General features: G+C 48.9%; 1 protein-coding gene across 1 annotated transcript; it reads right to left on the bottom strand.

Annotated features, from left to right (window-relative positions):
• Nucleotides 1-611: 611 nt before the first annotated feature.
• LHFPL7 (LHFPL tetraspan subfamily member 7) lies at nucleotides 612-3968 on the bottom strand. Its single transcript, XM_004387630.1, has 2 exons — nucleotides 3842-3968; nucleotides 612-874 (listed from the first exon to the last, which is right to left on the bottom strand). The coding sequence occupies exons 1-2, from the start codon at nucleotides 3966-3968 to the stop codon at nucleotides 612-614; spliced, it is 390 nt and encodes a 129-aa protein (XP_004387687.1).
• Between the last annotated feature and the right edge of the window lie 12017 nt (nucleotides 3969-15985).

Here is a 15985-nt window from a genome sequence, read left to right as displayed (position 1 = left end):
TTCAACCCCCATTTTACAGAAGAGAAAACTGAGGCCCAGAGAGGTGTAGTGGCTTGCCTGAGGTTACACAGCAGAAATGGGATTTGATTCTAGTCAGAAGACCAGACTTAATGGTCTGCCTGAGACTGGAGAAACCCGGGAAAGCATGGCCCCTGGATTCTCCATCAGCCCAGAATTAAAACAGTTTCCAAGGCCAACTCTTCAGAAAGGGATTGGACTGGACTGTGGGACATAAAGTGATACTCATGAGGAGTGTACCTCTTAGCTCAAGTAGATATAAGAGACTAAATGGGCAGCTTCTGTCCGGAGGTGAGATGGGAAGGCAGAGAGGGTTAGGAGTTGGTTGAATGGACATGGGGAATCAGGGGTGGAAAGGAGGAGTGTGCTGTCACAGTATGGGAAGAGCAATTAGGGTCACATAACAGTGTATGTATAAATTTTTGTATGGGATACTAACTTGAAATGTAAACTTCATTTAAACTACAACCGTAAAAAAAAAGATTGAAAAGAAAAAAGAAATGGGATTTGAAGCTAGATACATGGTGATTTCAAACAACTCTAGGGTGGGTATTTTTTTTTTTTTTTTTTTTTTTGCTACACCCAGGAGATTTTTATTTGCTTGTCTCTGGCACGAGGAGGATTCTCTCAGTATCACTGGAGATGAGGATGGTCCTTCCTGGGACCTTGGTAGTGCCAGGCCATCCAGTGATGGATAGGAGGCTGGCCAGGACTGCATTGAGGATGGCGGTCACATAGCCCCAGCCCAACTGGCAGTGCCCACTGCGGTACATGGAGGAGGGTCCACAGGCTTCCTTAGCCAATGAGGGGGCCAGGCTGATCGGGAAAACCAGCAGGCCCACAGCAGTGGCCGTAGCTGGAGACAGCGGGAAGGAAAGCCAGTGTGTCAGTCAAGGGGCTCTGGGTTAAGCTTCCATCCCAGGTTTCATTCATTCACCGTCCATCCATTCCTTTCTTTTTCTGCTCATATATCCTTCTATTCATCCACTTACTCGTTGACTTTTCCACCCACCAACCCATCCATCCATCCCCCATCCTCCAACCATCCAACCATATTCCAACTCACTTGTTTTCCTCATCCTTGTAACCAACATCCATCCATCCATTCACTTATCCATCTACCAATATCCATTGATCTAGCCATCATTTCATCCGTCCACTTACCCACCCACTCATTCATCCATCCAATGAACCACCCACCCATCTACCCATGCATTTATTCATCAAAACTGTTACAGAGGTGATATGGGGGCACTGAGGATCTACAGAGGTGAACAGGACACCTCCTTGCGTTCAGGATGCTCCCAGCAGAGGCGAATCCAATGACCCCCAGCCTCACTTGCTGCTCTACAGCCACAGTGATCTGCTTGCGGTTCCTGTACACACCTTGCTCTCTTGTCTCCATGCCTTTGTCCCTGCACTTTCCACCACCTGAACTGCCCTCGGCTAGCTTCTAGTCATCCTTCAAGACTCAACTCAAATGATACCTCCTCCCGCAAGCCTTCCTTGACTCCCCCAGACACTAGGTCAGGTACTTCTGGAGTTTCTCCTAGTGTCCTGTACTTATCCTTATCATGTCAAATATACCACTGAGTTGTAACTGCCTGACACCCCAAATGCACACTGGGCCCTGAGCAAGCTTAGAGCAAGGACTTTACCGTCATCTGTTGATTCAACACATATTTATTGAGTATCTATTATGTGCCCAGCACTGTGCTAGGTGTTGGGGATACAGTGGTGACCAAGACAGACATGTCCTTGCCCCTCATGGGGCTGACATTCTAATGGAGAGAGATGGACAGTAATCAAGTTAGCAAACATTTCAGGTGAGTGAGTAAGTGCTGTGAAAAAAATACATAAAAACAAGTTAAGAGGGTGGAGAATCCAAGGAGAGAGAAGCGCCCTTAGGAGGATGTCATGGAAAATCTCACTGAGGCAGTGATATTTGATCAGAAGCCTGAATGAAGTTGGAGAATGAGACATGTGAAGCTCTTGGGAAAGAGAATTCCAGGCAGAGGGAACAGACTTAGGTGTGTGTGAGCAACAGAAAGCTGCCAACGTGGCTGAGCCCAGTGAGCCTGGCAGAGAGAGGTAAGCGATGAGGTTAGTAAGGAATGGAAGGTGGGTCAGGTGGTCCCCTGTAGGCCACAGTAAGGAGTTTGGATTTTACTGAGTGTGATGGGAAACTACCCTGTAGGACAGAGTAGAAGTGCCCCATAGGGGTTCCAATGCTGTGAATCTTTACGGAAGCAGACTGCCACATTGTTCTCCTGCAGAGCAGCTGGTAGGCTCAAACTGCTGACCTTTTACTTAGCAGCTGAGCACTTAATCACTGTGCCACCAGCGCTCCTTGGGAAACCAGGCTGAGTTGCATGATTGGATTTCAGATTTGTCGTTGTTGTTAGTTGCCACCAAGTCAGCTCTGACTCATGGCTACCTTATGTATAACAGAATGAAGATGGTTCTGTGCCATCTTTGGGATGGATCTTTGGTATGTTTGACTCCATTATGATGGCCATTGTGTCAATCATCTCATTGAGGGTCTCCCTCATTTTCGCTCACCCCCTACTTTACCAAATAGGATGTCCTTTTCTAGCAATTGGTCTTTTCTGATGATATGTGCAAAGTAAGTGACCCAAAGTCTTGCCATCCTCCCTTCTAAGGGGCAGTCTGGTTGTATTTCTGTAAGAGTGATTTGTTCATTCTTCTGGCAGTCCACAGTATATTCAGTATTCTTCACCAACATCATGGTTTGGATGCATCAGTTCTTCTATCTTCCATTTTCATTGCTAGCGTTTGTATTCATATGAGGTGATTTAAAAGACCATGGCTTGGGTTAGACGCACCTTAGTCATCAAAGTGACAGATTTAACAGGACCTATTTGGCCGCTTGTGGTAAACAGACTCTAGAGGGCAAGGGCAGCAGCAAGGACACCTGTAAGCTGGTTACTGCTATTATCCAGGCATGAAATGGTGGAGAATTAATTGAATGAGGGTTACAATCAAGATCAGGGCTTGTCCATACAGAGCCTTTATGTGAATTAGAGAAAGGAGTCCCTTCTGGGAAGATGCAGCCATGCAGGTTCATAGCTTAGCAAGTGGAGCATGGGCTAGATTTCAGCATTTTCTCATCCTCAGCTAGCCACCCTTGTGCCGTGCACAACCTGCCCAACTGTGTATGGTAGCCCTGGTGAAGATGGCTAAAAGTAATGGATGAGACAGAAAAGCAAAGTGAGGCAGATTGTTAGGACTGGGTGGCCTAGGGCAGGAGAGGGTGGCATTAAGAATGCCCCCTCCTGCTCTGTTAACCCAGAAATAAAACCATTCCCAAAGCCCACTCTTCAGACAAAGATTAGACTGGATTATAAACCGTAAAATAAGAATCATGAAGAGCGTGCTTCCTAGTTCAAGCAGATACACGAGACCAAATAGGCAGCTGCTGTCCGGAGGCAGGATGAGAAGGCAGGAAGGGACAGGAACTGATTGAATGGACACAACAAACCTGGAGTGGAAAGGGGGAGTGTGCTGTCATTAATAGGGATTGCAGCTTATGTCACATAACAATATGTGCATACATTTTTGTAGGAGAAATTAACTTGAGCCGTAAACTTGAACCTAAAGCACAATTAAAAAAAAATAAAAAAAAGAATGCCCTCTCCAATTTCTGGCTAGTTCAAGGCCCGGGAATAGTCTACAATCCCACGCCTCATCTCTGAGATCTGACTGAGATGGCCAGGCTCTGCTCACAAGCTCATTCATTCACTCATTCATTCATTCCACAAATAGGTCTAGAGCGCTTAACTAGGTGCCAATAGATTTTTACCTGCTGCTGCCTGTAACCCTGGAGCTGGGCCGCTGCCCTTCCTTGAGCTCAGCCATTTGGGGAACAGGGCCCAGGACAGGAGGACAATTGAGTTGAAGGCCAGCAGGATCCAGCCTCCGAGGAGCATTGCAGCTGAGACCTACCAGGAAGACAGAGGAGGGAGGGTGCTGGCTCAGGTGGGGTCAGGCGATGCTCCCTGTACTCATTGACCAGCTACTGGCCAATATGAGGTCTGTGTTATTAGTCCCATTTTATATATCAACAAACACTGAGGCCAGGAAGTTTGGAGTCATTTGCCTCAAGGTACACAGCTAATTAAGTGGTAGAGTCCGAATTAAGATCCAGGTCTACTGTCACACCCTACCTTTACTGCAAGTACCACAAGTTGCCATCGAGTCAATTCTAACTCATGGTGACACCATGTGTGCCATAATAGAGCTGTGCTGCATAGGGTTTTCAGTGGCTGATTTTTCAGAGGTGGATTGCCAGGCCTTTTCTCTGAGGTACCTCTGGATGAACTCGAACCTCCAAACTTTCGGTTAGCAGCTGAGCATGTTAACCATTTGCACCACCTAAGGAGCATCTGGTATATGGCAGAATCACCAGGAGAGACATTTAGTGGGTGCTGTTACATCGTCTTTGTAATTATCAGTTTTGACGGCTGTGAAATCTTCCTTAGAGGGACTGGCCTAGGAGTCCTTACCCACTCCCTCGACTGTTCGTTTTGGTAACATCCATCACAACAGGGACTTTCAATACCTTAGCTATGGTTTTCAAACCTAGCTGTGCTTAAAGGGGAGTCAGGTAAGGATGTGCAGGTTGTACACTGCAAAACTCTAGGTAACATTTCGTTTATGTTCATAGATTTGTATATTGACTATGACAGTATTTCAGCAGGTGCCAGTATAGCGTCCTTTTCCTAATTTGCACAAAGGTACCATGGGGCCTGACAGCTGCCTTCAGAAGCATCTTAGGCATTTGCTAAAATACAGATAGCCAGGCCCTAGCCCATACCTACAGAGCCAGAGGCTTGGGGTGAGGTCCAGAATTTGGTATTTGTGCTTCTGAAGAGCTGTCAGGTTTAAGAACCTCTGTGCTTACTTCTAAGGGGAGATGAATGGCAGATTCATAGGTGTAGGGCACCCAGGCGGTGAGGAAAGGCCGCTCGAGTACCACTACCAAGGGTCTGACTACTCTGCCCTGTGCGGGTTTGGCCATGCCCCCAGAGCCCAGTGAATTGATGAGCCCCAGTCTCACCTTCCAGGCAATGTCAGTAATATCAGCCAGGGACCTGAAGATCCTGCAGCTCTGGTTCCAGCTGTCACCCTGAGACCAGGAGCAGTAGGTGAAGACACTAAAGGAGAAGGTGGGGGGTCTGGAACCAGGCAGGGGAGATGAGGCTGAGGGCCCAGACGCAGGTCAGGGAAAGCCCCAGAGCAGCCCACACGCCGCCCACCATTAGGGCCTGTGGGTGACCTAGGGGTCAATGGGGAAGATTAGTGGTGGAGGCTGTGGGGGCAAATAGAGAAACAGGCTGGCGGAGGTGCCCCCCACGATCGGGGATCTGGTCCTGTGTTCAGACCCCATGTCATCAGCCCTCCTTCAACCTGGACAGGTCTGAGATATCAGTCAGTAGGGTGCAATGTCATTGAGATGGCCCCAAATTCATGGCCACCCCATGCACAACAGAACGAAACACTACTCAGTCCTGCACCATCCTCAGGATGCGTTATGGATCAGACCATTGGGATCCATAGGGTTTTCACTGGCTGATTTTTGGAAGTAGATTGCCAGGTGTTTCTTCCTAGTCCATCTTAGCCTGGAAGCTCTGCTGAAACCTGTTCAGCTTCATAGCAATACACAAGCCTCCATGCACAGATGGGTAGTGGCTGTGCATGAAGTGCATTGCCTAGAATGAACTTGGGTCTCCCTCATGGCAGATGAGAATTATAACAGCAGGGGGATGCCCTTTGTCTTTCCATGTTCCGGTGGTATAACCCCCAAATCCTAGAACAAATGTCAGTGCTTGACAGACCTTTGAACACTCCCTACCCCATCCTCTGCGTGGCACAACATGATTGCTGTTCATGCAAGGCCCCTCTTGTGTTTTATCATTCATTCGTTTGCTCATTCATTCATTCATTCTCTTGGCCCGTTATGCCTTGCACTGTCCAAAAGGTCTGCTTCTGCCCGAAGGAGGCACATTTTTCTAACACACACACAGATCCTGTGTTTCTAGCGCTCAGCCTGCACATTATCTAATGCCTCCAAATCAGTAACTGTTTTAATAGCTGAATTTTAAAAAAATTGCTGAGTATGTGTTTTAAATGTCACCGAATCATAGAGTGTCGGAGCTATTTCTCTTTCAACTCTCCTCCACTCGTTCTCTTTACATCAAGGAGAAAGTCTCCATTGGAGCTAATAGGCCTTAAACACCTTCCAAGCAACTGCCAATCTCCCCTTTTAAAAACAATGAGAACTTTGAGCAGGTAAACAGAGTCTAGCGAACATTTGCAAATGTTTGATTTTCCTTGTATTTGCTTTTGTGGTTTTGTTCCATTTGATGGCAAGGGATACTGGTTGTTCACTTAGAATTACATTTTATTTTAATAAAAAGGCGAGTTGATTTAAAGTCAAGTCTTATCTAAATAAAAATAGAGGTGGTTGGATGATGTAGCTGAGACCAGGAAGGTGGTCTGATAATGGTCGACTTCTCATTTATGTTCAAAAGTGAGGCCCAGCAGGACAGAGCCCTCCCAAGGGCACCCAGTGCCAGGAGCAGCAGCTCTGCCAACCAAGCAGGGCACCTAGGCAGATGTCCCTGGGCTGGTGCATTTTAACCTTGGCTTTCAATTTGGGGCTCTGAGCCCGGCTGGCACTTTAAATGTGGCAGGAATCCTGGTCTTGCAGGGGGACCAGTCACTCTACCACTTCCCAGCTGTGTGACCTGGGGCAAGTTGCCCCACCTCTGGACCTCAGTTTTCCCATCTGTAGAAGATGATCAATCCCATGGGGTAGGTAGTATTGGCTTCCATCACTGAGCAGGGTGTTGTGTGAAGAGACCTAGATCCTCCCCTTCCCAGCTGTGGGACCTTGGAGAAGTCACCTCACCTCTCTGGAAAACAGGATGGGGGTTTTTGTGAAAGTTCAAGGGGATGAAATGCGTGTGTGCGTTGGAGGGGGGAGGGTGAGAGGGAGGGGCAGAGAGAGAAGCCTGAGCAGGTAGGCTAGGGTCAGATTGCATAGACTTTTTACTCCCAGGCTTAGAAAAAACTCGGCTGCTAGCCAGCAAGTGAGTTGCAGGCCCCTGGGCGAGGGAGAAGTGATTTTTTTTCCTTACACCAAAATCAGTAGGATTGGCAGGAGCCTGAGGGGTGTAATTCCAGCCAGAATGCCCAGGAGAGCGTGGTCAGACAGAGCCCATGGTTTCACCTCTCCTGGGCTGCACCAGAGGCTCTCCAGGCGTTCCTGACCTTGAAAGGGGTTTTGTTCTCCAGATAATGTGCTCAATGTCACCTGGGAAAATCACGCCAACCGTCCAGGTGCCCAGGAACCTAAGTGAGGCATTATAACCTGAAACCACATCCGGCCAGGCTCCAATTAGCTGGAATCCACCAAGGGGAAGCTTGAAAGGGACTGAATAGTTTCTCCTCCGGCTTAGCACATAACTTTTAAAATAATAATAATAAAAAAATTTATTATGGTAAAAATATATGTAACACAACATGCGCCAATTCAACATTTTTTACATGTACAAATCTATGACGCTGATCACACGAATTGTGTTTTGCAGCCATCACCAGTATCCATTGCCAAATTTTCCATCACCATAAACATTATGCTGAGTGAAGTAAGTCACTCATGAAAGTACAGATATTGTATGATCCCACCTATATGCAATATTCAGAATAGGCAAATGCATAGAGACCAAAGTTTATTAGTGGTTAGCAGGGGTGAGAGGGAGGGAGGGAAGGAGGGAGGGAGAAAGGGAGACTCATTGTTCAGCACTTTTAATGGCAGGCAACAATTCTTGAGCATTCACGAAATGCCAAGCTCCATTGTAAACACTTGCGGTGGCTTATTTGATGTAAGCCTCATAGCCACCTGATGGAGGTAGGTAGTGTTATCGTTGTTCCCATTTTACAGATGACAAAACCGAGGCCCAGAAAGGGAGCAGCAGAGCTGGAACTCAAACCCAGGGAATCAGATTCTTGACTCCAGGCCCTAAACCCAAAGTGATATTAGGGGTTTAGTCTGAAAACCAAATAATCCAACAGATCCCTGGGGCTGTCTCGTATTAGGGCGTAGTCAACCCTACCACTGATTCTGGCCAGGGAGCATGAATGTTCCCAAAGGAGCCATAGTCAGCCACAGCCGAGTCTCAGGAGGAGAACTGGGATTTGGGAATTTAGAGGGGGGTGCTGGTGACTTACTGAGTCGCCACAGCCAAGCCCCTTCTACCCCCAGCTTCCATGCCCTCATCTGTAAACTGAAGGGGTTGATCACTCATTCATTCAACTTTTATATGCCTAGCCCTGTGTGACCTCCCTGCAGATACAGGGGTGAACAGAACATAGGCCCAGGCTTCAAGGAGTTTACAGTTTTGTGGGCAAGACAGAAAAAACAAATAGGATATAACAATATGGACCGACCAACCATCCATCCATCCCTCCAGCCAGCTAGCCAGCCAGCCAACCAACAAATATTTATCGAGCACTACTATGTGCCAGGAACTGTTCTAGGTGCTGGGAATTTTGCAGTGAGGAAAACAGACAAAGGCCTTGTCCTCAAGGTGCTTACACTGTAGTAGGAGAGAGTGACAGTAATGAATTAGACAAGTCAATGTATAATATGGCAGGGGTGACTAAGTGCCATAGAGAAGAATGAATCAGGAAAGGGGGACAGCGAGTGATTGAGGGATGGTGAGGGGAGAGCTCATGAGAATGTGATGCTTTAATAAGCACCTGAAGTTGAGGAGGGAAGGAACCATGTGGATATGTGGGGGAGGAACATTCCAGGCAGAGGAAGGAGCAGGTGCAAAGGGTCTGGGGTTCATGTGCCTGGCTCGTTTGGAGAAGCAAGGAGGCTAGTTGACTGGACAGTAATGAGGAGGAGGAGAGTGGGGGGCCTTGTAGGCAACCATAGTATGTTTGGCTTTTAACTTCTAAGTGGGATGGGGAGTCTACATCTAGTCTTGAGCACGGGAGTGACATTCTGTCTCTCAGATTTTTAAATGATCACTCTGGCTGCTGGGTGGAGACTAGGCCAAAGAAGGGCAGGGAAAAGCAGTCAGGATGGAACTGCAGTCATCCAGGGAGAGACAACAGTGGCTCAGACCTGGGGTTAGCAGTGACTGAAGGGACAAGAAGAAGTGGTGGATTCCAGATCTATTTTGAGAGTCAAATGGGCCGTATTTGCTGGTAGATTGGAGTTGCGATGTGAGAGAAAGCCAGGAATCAGGGATGCCTCTAGAGATTTTGACCTGGGCACCTGGGAGCATGGAGCTGCCATTACCTGAGATGAGGAAGCTGTGGGAGGAGCAGGTTTGCTGAGGTTGGGGAGAAGGGGAAGGTATCAAGTGTGATGTTGGACAAGTGAAGTTTCAGATGTCTATTTGTGCCAGCCCATCGATCATCAAATATGTAGGCAATGCCCTGTATGTTCCAGGTGCAGTGCCACACCATGGGCTATGCTGGGGGGCGGGTGGTGGTCACAGAACAGGGGCACTTGGTTCAGCCTGGGGGTGTCTGGAAGGCTCCCTGAAGGAAGTGCCATCCGGGCTGAGATGGGCAAGCCTGGACTAGGCAGGACTTTTACCTATATTTCTTATCTAACTCTCTCAGCTATACAGCCAAATCAAAAAACCAAACCTGTAGCTGTCGAGTCGATTCTGACTCATATACAACCCTATAGGACAGAACAGAACTCCATAGGGTTCCCAAGGGGTGGCTGCTGGATTCGAACTGCCAACCTTTTGGTTAGCAGCCGAGCTCTTAACCACTGTGCCACCAGGGCTCCAGCTGTACAGCCAGGTAAGTCAAATTCCTTGGTTCTTTTCCAGGCTCTGCAACAAGCTGGTTGTAAGACCTGGGACAAATCATGTAATGGTTCTGAGCCTCGGTTTCCCCACCTGCATAAGGAAGGCCACATCCTGGCCAGTAGGACTTAACTTTTTGGGGGTGATGGGTTGCTTTGAGAATATGGTTAAAAACTCAGGATGATCTATCAGCAACATGGGCTAACGTTCACAGTGAACTTCGCACACACAAACACACACACTATTGTATATGATTTCTGGGGTTTGTGGACCCCTTAGAGCCCATTGTGGCCCCTGGACAAGGCTTGGGGCTGCCCGAGTTTCCTCGCCTTGCCCCCATCATCTCAGGTCAGTCTTCCCTCCAGACTCACCACATTTCACATCCAGACCTTCCAACGTGGCTTCCTCTGCTTAGCTGCTCTGGCTTTGGACATAAACCTGTGACCTCGGAAAAGTTCCTCTCTTAAAGGAAAACTTCCGGCTGGAGAACAAAGCCCAGGCACGTGATAAGCAGGTCTGGGAGCTGTGTGTGCAGGAGGGTGGTTTTTCCTTACCTGTTCCTTAAGTCAACAGCCTTCCCCTCCAGGCTGCTGTGTGGGCTGGGCAGAGAGGAAAAAGCCAGCCCCAAATCGAGATAGGGTGAGGGTATGGGGTTTCCTGGGTAGAGGAAGGCATGAGTAGGGATTAACCGAGCTACAATTAAACACCAGATGTTGGGAATATTACCATCTGTGCAGTCTGCCTTTCTGCCTTGGTAATTCTAGTCTAGGGAACAGACTTATAAATTTCTCCGGGACCTGAGGATCTTCCCTGCAGGCTGTGAACTTCCTGAAGGTAAGTTAAGATAGTACCTTAACTATCTTTATCCCCAACATCCAGCATAAGGCATGGCACAGAATAGTGTTTGTCAGGGACAGATTACCCAATAAGCAGGTACACACGGGCTTACTTGTGTTTACTTACTAATCTGTAGTGCACAATTTCACCGTATTGTTGAACTCATGTGAAATTGTGCACTACAGATTAGTAAGTAAACACAATTAAGCCTGTACTCATCTTGTTTACTGTAAACCCATGTGTACCCTGCTTACTGGTTAATCTGCCCCTGGTGCTTATGTTGTCTTTTGCTGTGAGTGATGGAGGCTCAACTCAAACTGGCTCAAGTCTAAATGAGAACTTTATTGGCTCATGTAACTAAAAAGTCCATGGTACAGCTTCAGGCACATCTGGATCCAGGTGCACAAACAATATTTTCAGGAAATGTCTCTCCATCTCTCAATTCTGTTTTCTCCTGGGTTGGCTTCACCCTCAGGCCAACTGTCAGATTGTTTTCTAACAGTGTTGGCTCCTGGTAGCTCTAGGCTGACATCCTGAGGCTTAGCAACACCAGAGAAAACAAAGCCCCTGTTTCCATACAGTTCCAGCAAGTGCTGTGGTTAAATGTCACTGGACAAACTTTGGTTATATGGCCATGGATCATTGTGGCTAGGGAAATGGAAGGTTCCGACTGGTCAGATGTACATCCTAGGGTTGGAGGTTAAAGGCTGGGCATTGGAATTATATGGACTGAGGGTGGGGGATGGCATGGTTCCCAGGAGGATAACTGAAGTGGGATGAATGCTGGGCAGGTGAGAACAAGAGGCATCATCACTACAGTGATCAGGAAATGTTGTCAAACACCAGTTTGTGCCGTTGGAAGCAGAAGCATCTGGAAGTATCCTGTCTGTGGCCCGTTCTTCAGCAAGTGAAGGGAACCTGTGAGTGAAGCCGGGACCCTTCAGTCAAGGCTCAAGTTCCTGCTACCTACACTCAATGTGATAGTCGGGCCTTAGTTTCTCCATCTGTGAAATGAGGGCCTCTGGAATACATGATTACAAGCTCCCCACCCCCCAAGACACTCATTCATTCATTTTTTCTTCCAGTCGATATTTGTTGAAGTGCTTTGGAGTTAGTCCAGACTGGATCCGAATGCTGGTCCTAGTGTTTACTAGCTGTTCTGGGCTTGACTGATGGCCCCTTCTCAGATGTGCTCGTTATGTCCTTCCCAGCCACCCACAAGGCTGCAGCCAACGGTGCAGGACCCTCCCCCTGCAGGCGGCCAGGATGGGTCACCACGACCATCTGGCCATTTCATCCTGCAGTGATGTGGCCTGTGTCGTGGCCCAGGCTCCCAACACCCCCAGCTTTGCCCAAGCCGACCTGACTAGGCCTTTGGGGACAGGGGGGCTCTGGCACCTCCACTTCCAGACTCAGGTGAAGCTCACTTCCTTCAAGGCTGCCTTGAGGCACAGGTACCGAAACCAGAAGTGAGGAGCAGTTGGGCTGAATTGTGATGAATGGTGGACAGGAGGTGGGAGGGGCTAGCAGATGAAGTCCTTGACCTTCATCCCCACAATGGGCTCATGTGGTTTCTCTGGAGACATCCAAGTGATGCAACTTCCATCTGCGTTTTCTCGCGAAGTTGTGGCCAACCCAGTGAGGCACATCTTGTACTTGCTCTCCCTCCTTCCCTTACCTCACAGCCCTTTTTCCTTCATCCTTCCTGCCCTGGAATTATAACCCCAATAAAGTATTAGCACATAAGATCTGCCTCCAGCTATCTTCTAAGGAAGTCAGGCTGAGAAACTAGCTGTGTGACCTTAGGCGATTTACTTAACGTCTCTGAGCTTTAGATCTCTGTAAAAGTGAGAGGATAAGAGATGAGAGCATCCTCTCTTATAGGGTCATTGTGGTGATTTAATGAGATAGCACAGGAAAAGTACTTGGCTCAGTAAATGATAGCTTTTATTAGCATCATTTCTGCGAACGAGGCACTGGATCATATCATGAGAGAACACTTATTCGACACTGAATTCCATGGATATTTACTGAGTGTCGACTCTGTTTCAGGTACGATGCTAGTCTCTTCCCCCAGGGAGCCCAGCCAGGGGTGGATTAACCATAAACGAGGTATGTGCGGGCTTACTTGTGCTTACTTACTAACGTGTAGTGCACAATTTCACATGAGTTTCACCATGTGCACTACAGATTAGTGAGTAAGCACAAGTAAGCCCGTGCGTACCTTGATTATTGGGTAGTCCATCCCTGGAGCTCACAGTTTAGAAAGTGAGACAGAGAAGTAAATGGCAATTATACTACAGTGTCATCAGTGGGCAGGCGGAGGGTTCAGAGGCTCTGGCTTCTAACTCAGCCAGGGTTGGCTTCTTGGAGGAGATGATGTTAAAGCCAAGATCTGAAGGACGTGTAACTGTTAACCAGATGGTGGGCAGGTGGAGGATGAAGTGTTCCAGGCAGAGGGCACTGTGTGGGCAGAGGCCTGGTGTTAAGCAAGAACATTTCAAAGATTATAGGGCTCTCACCCTCAGAAGCAGATAAATTACAGGAGAAACAAAACGGAGAAACAGGCATCAATAAAAATGTATGAAATGGTCTTTGCCAGGGAGTGCGTGCGTCTACAGCTGCATAGGTCAGTATGGTAGCCAGAGCCACATGTGGTCATTTAAATGAGTTAAAATGAAATAAAATTTAAAATTCAATTCATCAGCCACACTGACCACATTCCAAGTGCTCAACAGCCATTCATCTGTGACTAATGTTGAACAGTGGCTACCATGTTGGACAGTGCAGATATAGAACGTCTCCCTCACTGCAGAAAAGATCTGCCCAACAGAGCTGCTAGAGTCTAAGAACACGTAGCCCAATCAGGACAGACTTCCTGGAGGAGGGGGCAGAAGATGGGCAGAGAAGGGTTTCCAGGAAAGTCCCTGGGTGGCATTGTCCATTATGCTCATGAAGAGAAAAGCCGGGGCTGGGGTGTGCGGGGAGTTATTGGCTCTGAAAACGACACACAACCTGACACCTTTGTGGTGAGGATGTAATCTTAGGGTATGTCCTGAGTGGCAGCCTCTCACCTGGGCGGGAGCATAGAAGAATGCAGTGGGGGAGACCAGTTAAGGTGGGGCTGAACCAGGAAGTCCTGCCTCAGGGGTCAGGAGGATTCTGGGAGTTGTAGTTTGGCATTTCTGGGATCTGCTCAAAGCTTGACAGGGGCAGTAGAGCTGCCATCAGGCCTGGGCTGGGCATCTCTTGGAGTGGAGGCTGGATGGTGGGGGGTGGGATCAGGGCTGGGGACAGGTCTGGGTTTGGGGTCTCTGCGGGGGGGGGGGAGAACTGTCTTCTCCTTTCCAGTGTTTAAGTTCTTGGATAGGGAGGAGGCACCAAGGTGGAGGACTACTACCTGGGACACTCAGAAATATGGAACATTCAGTTAAACAGAACCCTCAGCCCATGCATTCTGGTTAACTGAAAATTACCAAGGAGAGACAGGAAGTTCCCACAGGGTTAGGGAGGACAGGAGTAAGCTGTTGGTCATTCATGCTTCCAGCAAAGTATTTATTGAGCACCTACTAGGTGTCAATCACTGGAAATCAGGAGTGAACAAAACAGAGAAGTCCTGCCCTCAAGGAGCTGACCTAGACAGGGGAGCTGACAGTAAACACCAACTTGCCTTTGCTCGTATAACATGCGTGCCATGTCAAAGCCCTGTTAGGGGGTGAAGGTGAATTCTGAGGCTTTTAACTTTCAATCCAACCATTCTCTGTCTCCCAACCCACAGACTTCCTCCTGGGAATGGTGGTCATATGTGAAAGCCACTGAGCGTGGTCCTATTGATGAGAAGAGGCTATCCCAAGACAAAAGACCTCATGGGGACCCTGCCCTGCCATCTCCCAGCTCTGGCACCATAAGCAAGTCCCTTAGGGACCTTAAAGCTGATCCTCAGTAAAATGGGGGTGGGTGATCCCAATTTCAAAAGGGTTGCTATGTAGATTGAAAGAAACAATGGACATGATGTGTAACTCACCCTGCAGGAGCTGCCCTTCTTACAGACGCGCGCGCGCGCGCACACACACACACACACACACACACACACACACACACACACACACACACACACACACACACCTTGAGAGAACGGCATGGCAAGACAGCTCTCTCCAATTCTCCTGCAGCTGCACAATGTGATGTTCTGTTTTCTCCGTTTTTATCTCCATCAAGGTCTAGCTGACGCACAATAAATGCAGATATGATTTCAGAATGCAATTCAATGTACTCGTGCAATTATTTTTTCAATACTCTGTAAGCTCAAGAGCCTGGATCTTGCCAGCTGCTTCACCGCTGCCTCCTCCAGGAACCAGCATACTCTGTTACCATGGAGTTGATGCTGACACGTGGAGACCCCATGTGTTACAGAGTAGAACTGTTCCATAGGGTTCTCTTGGCTGTAATCTTTATGGAAGCAGTTCGCCAGGCCCTTCTTCCGCGGAACTGCTGGGTGAGTTCGAAACGCCAACCTTTGGGTTAGCATCCCATAGCAAACCCCTTGTGCTATCCAGACTTCTAGCCAGCATACAGTAGGGCTTGATAAAGACCTCTGATTGGGTTAAGACTAGCAAAATAAAAAGGCATTTTCTATTCCAGGGGCAATTCTCTCAACTTGTCCAAAACATCTCTATGCACCTCGTCTCCCCCCGCCACCTCAAAACAATGACAGGTGGCATCGCACACATTAGGCGCCTCAGCAGTGAACACCTCAACCAAGCCCGCCAGCCCTGAGGTCTCGGCCGTAGTACCCCTGATCGCCGCGAGGTGGCGCCAGCTCTTCGCCCAGACCCCTCTTGCTCCCCGGCAGGCGCCCGCAGCAAGAGCGATTCACTGGATCAGCGTTCACGCAGCGCCTACTGAATTCTTGGTCTGCATTAGGCTCTCGGGGATGCACACCCAGTGGCTGGTCTATGCCTGTCCCGAGGGGTCCCGAGCGGAGCCTAAGCGCCGCCCCGGGGACGCGGGCGGGGACCGTGAAGCCACGTTCCGAGTCAGACGTGGCGGTGTTGGGGTTCGAGACCGCGCGGGAGCATTTGTGGGGGAGGGGTCCCGGCGAAGTAGTGACCTTTGACCTGCCGGACGGTTCACATGTCCAGGCACCGGCCGGCGGGCTCAGGTCACGCCGGCAGCGCTCCTCCCCGGGCCCTTCGCGCAGGCGCCGCCAGAGCGGTTCCCACGGCGACGGGGGCGCTTCCCCGCCCGAGGCCCCGCCCCCAGCAGGCTAG

The sequence above is a fragment of the Trichechus manatus genome, unplaced genomic scaffold, assembly GCF_000243295.1.
Source record: "Trichechus manatus latirostris isolate Lorelei unplaced genomic scaffold, TriManLat1.0 scaffold00190, whole genome shotgun sequence".
Lineage (NCBI taxonomy): Eukaryota > Metazoa > Chordata > Mammalia > Sirenia > Trichechidae > Trichechus > Trichechus manatus.
The sequence above is the reverse complement of the archived record's forward strand: the minus strand, read 5'-3'. Positions and strand labels throughout refer to the sequence as shown.

Excerpts from the sequence above, each read along its gene's own strand:
- LHFPL7 (XM_004387630.1), bottom strand. The coding sequence starts at position 3,968 with ATGCTCCTCGGAGGCTGGATCCTGCTGGCCTTCAACTCAATTGTCCTC. Across the intron at positions 875-3,841 it reads AGGGTTACAGGCAGCAGCAG|CTACGGCCACTGCTGTGGGC; the intron begins GTAAAAATCTAT and ends CGCTGTCTCCAG.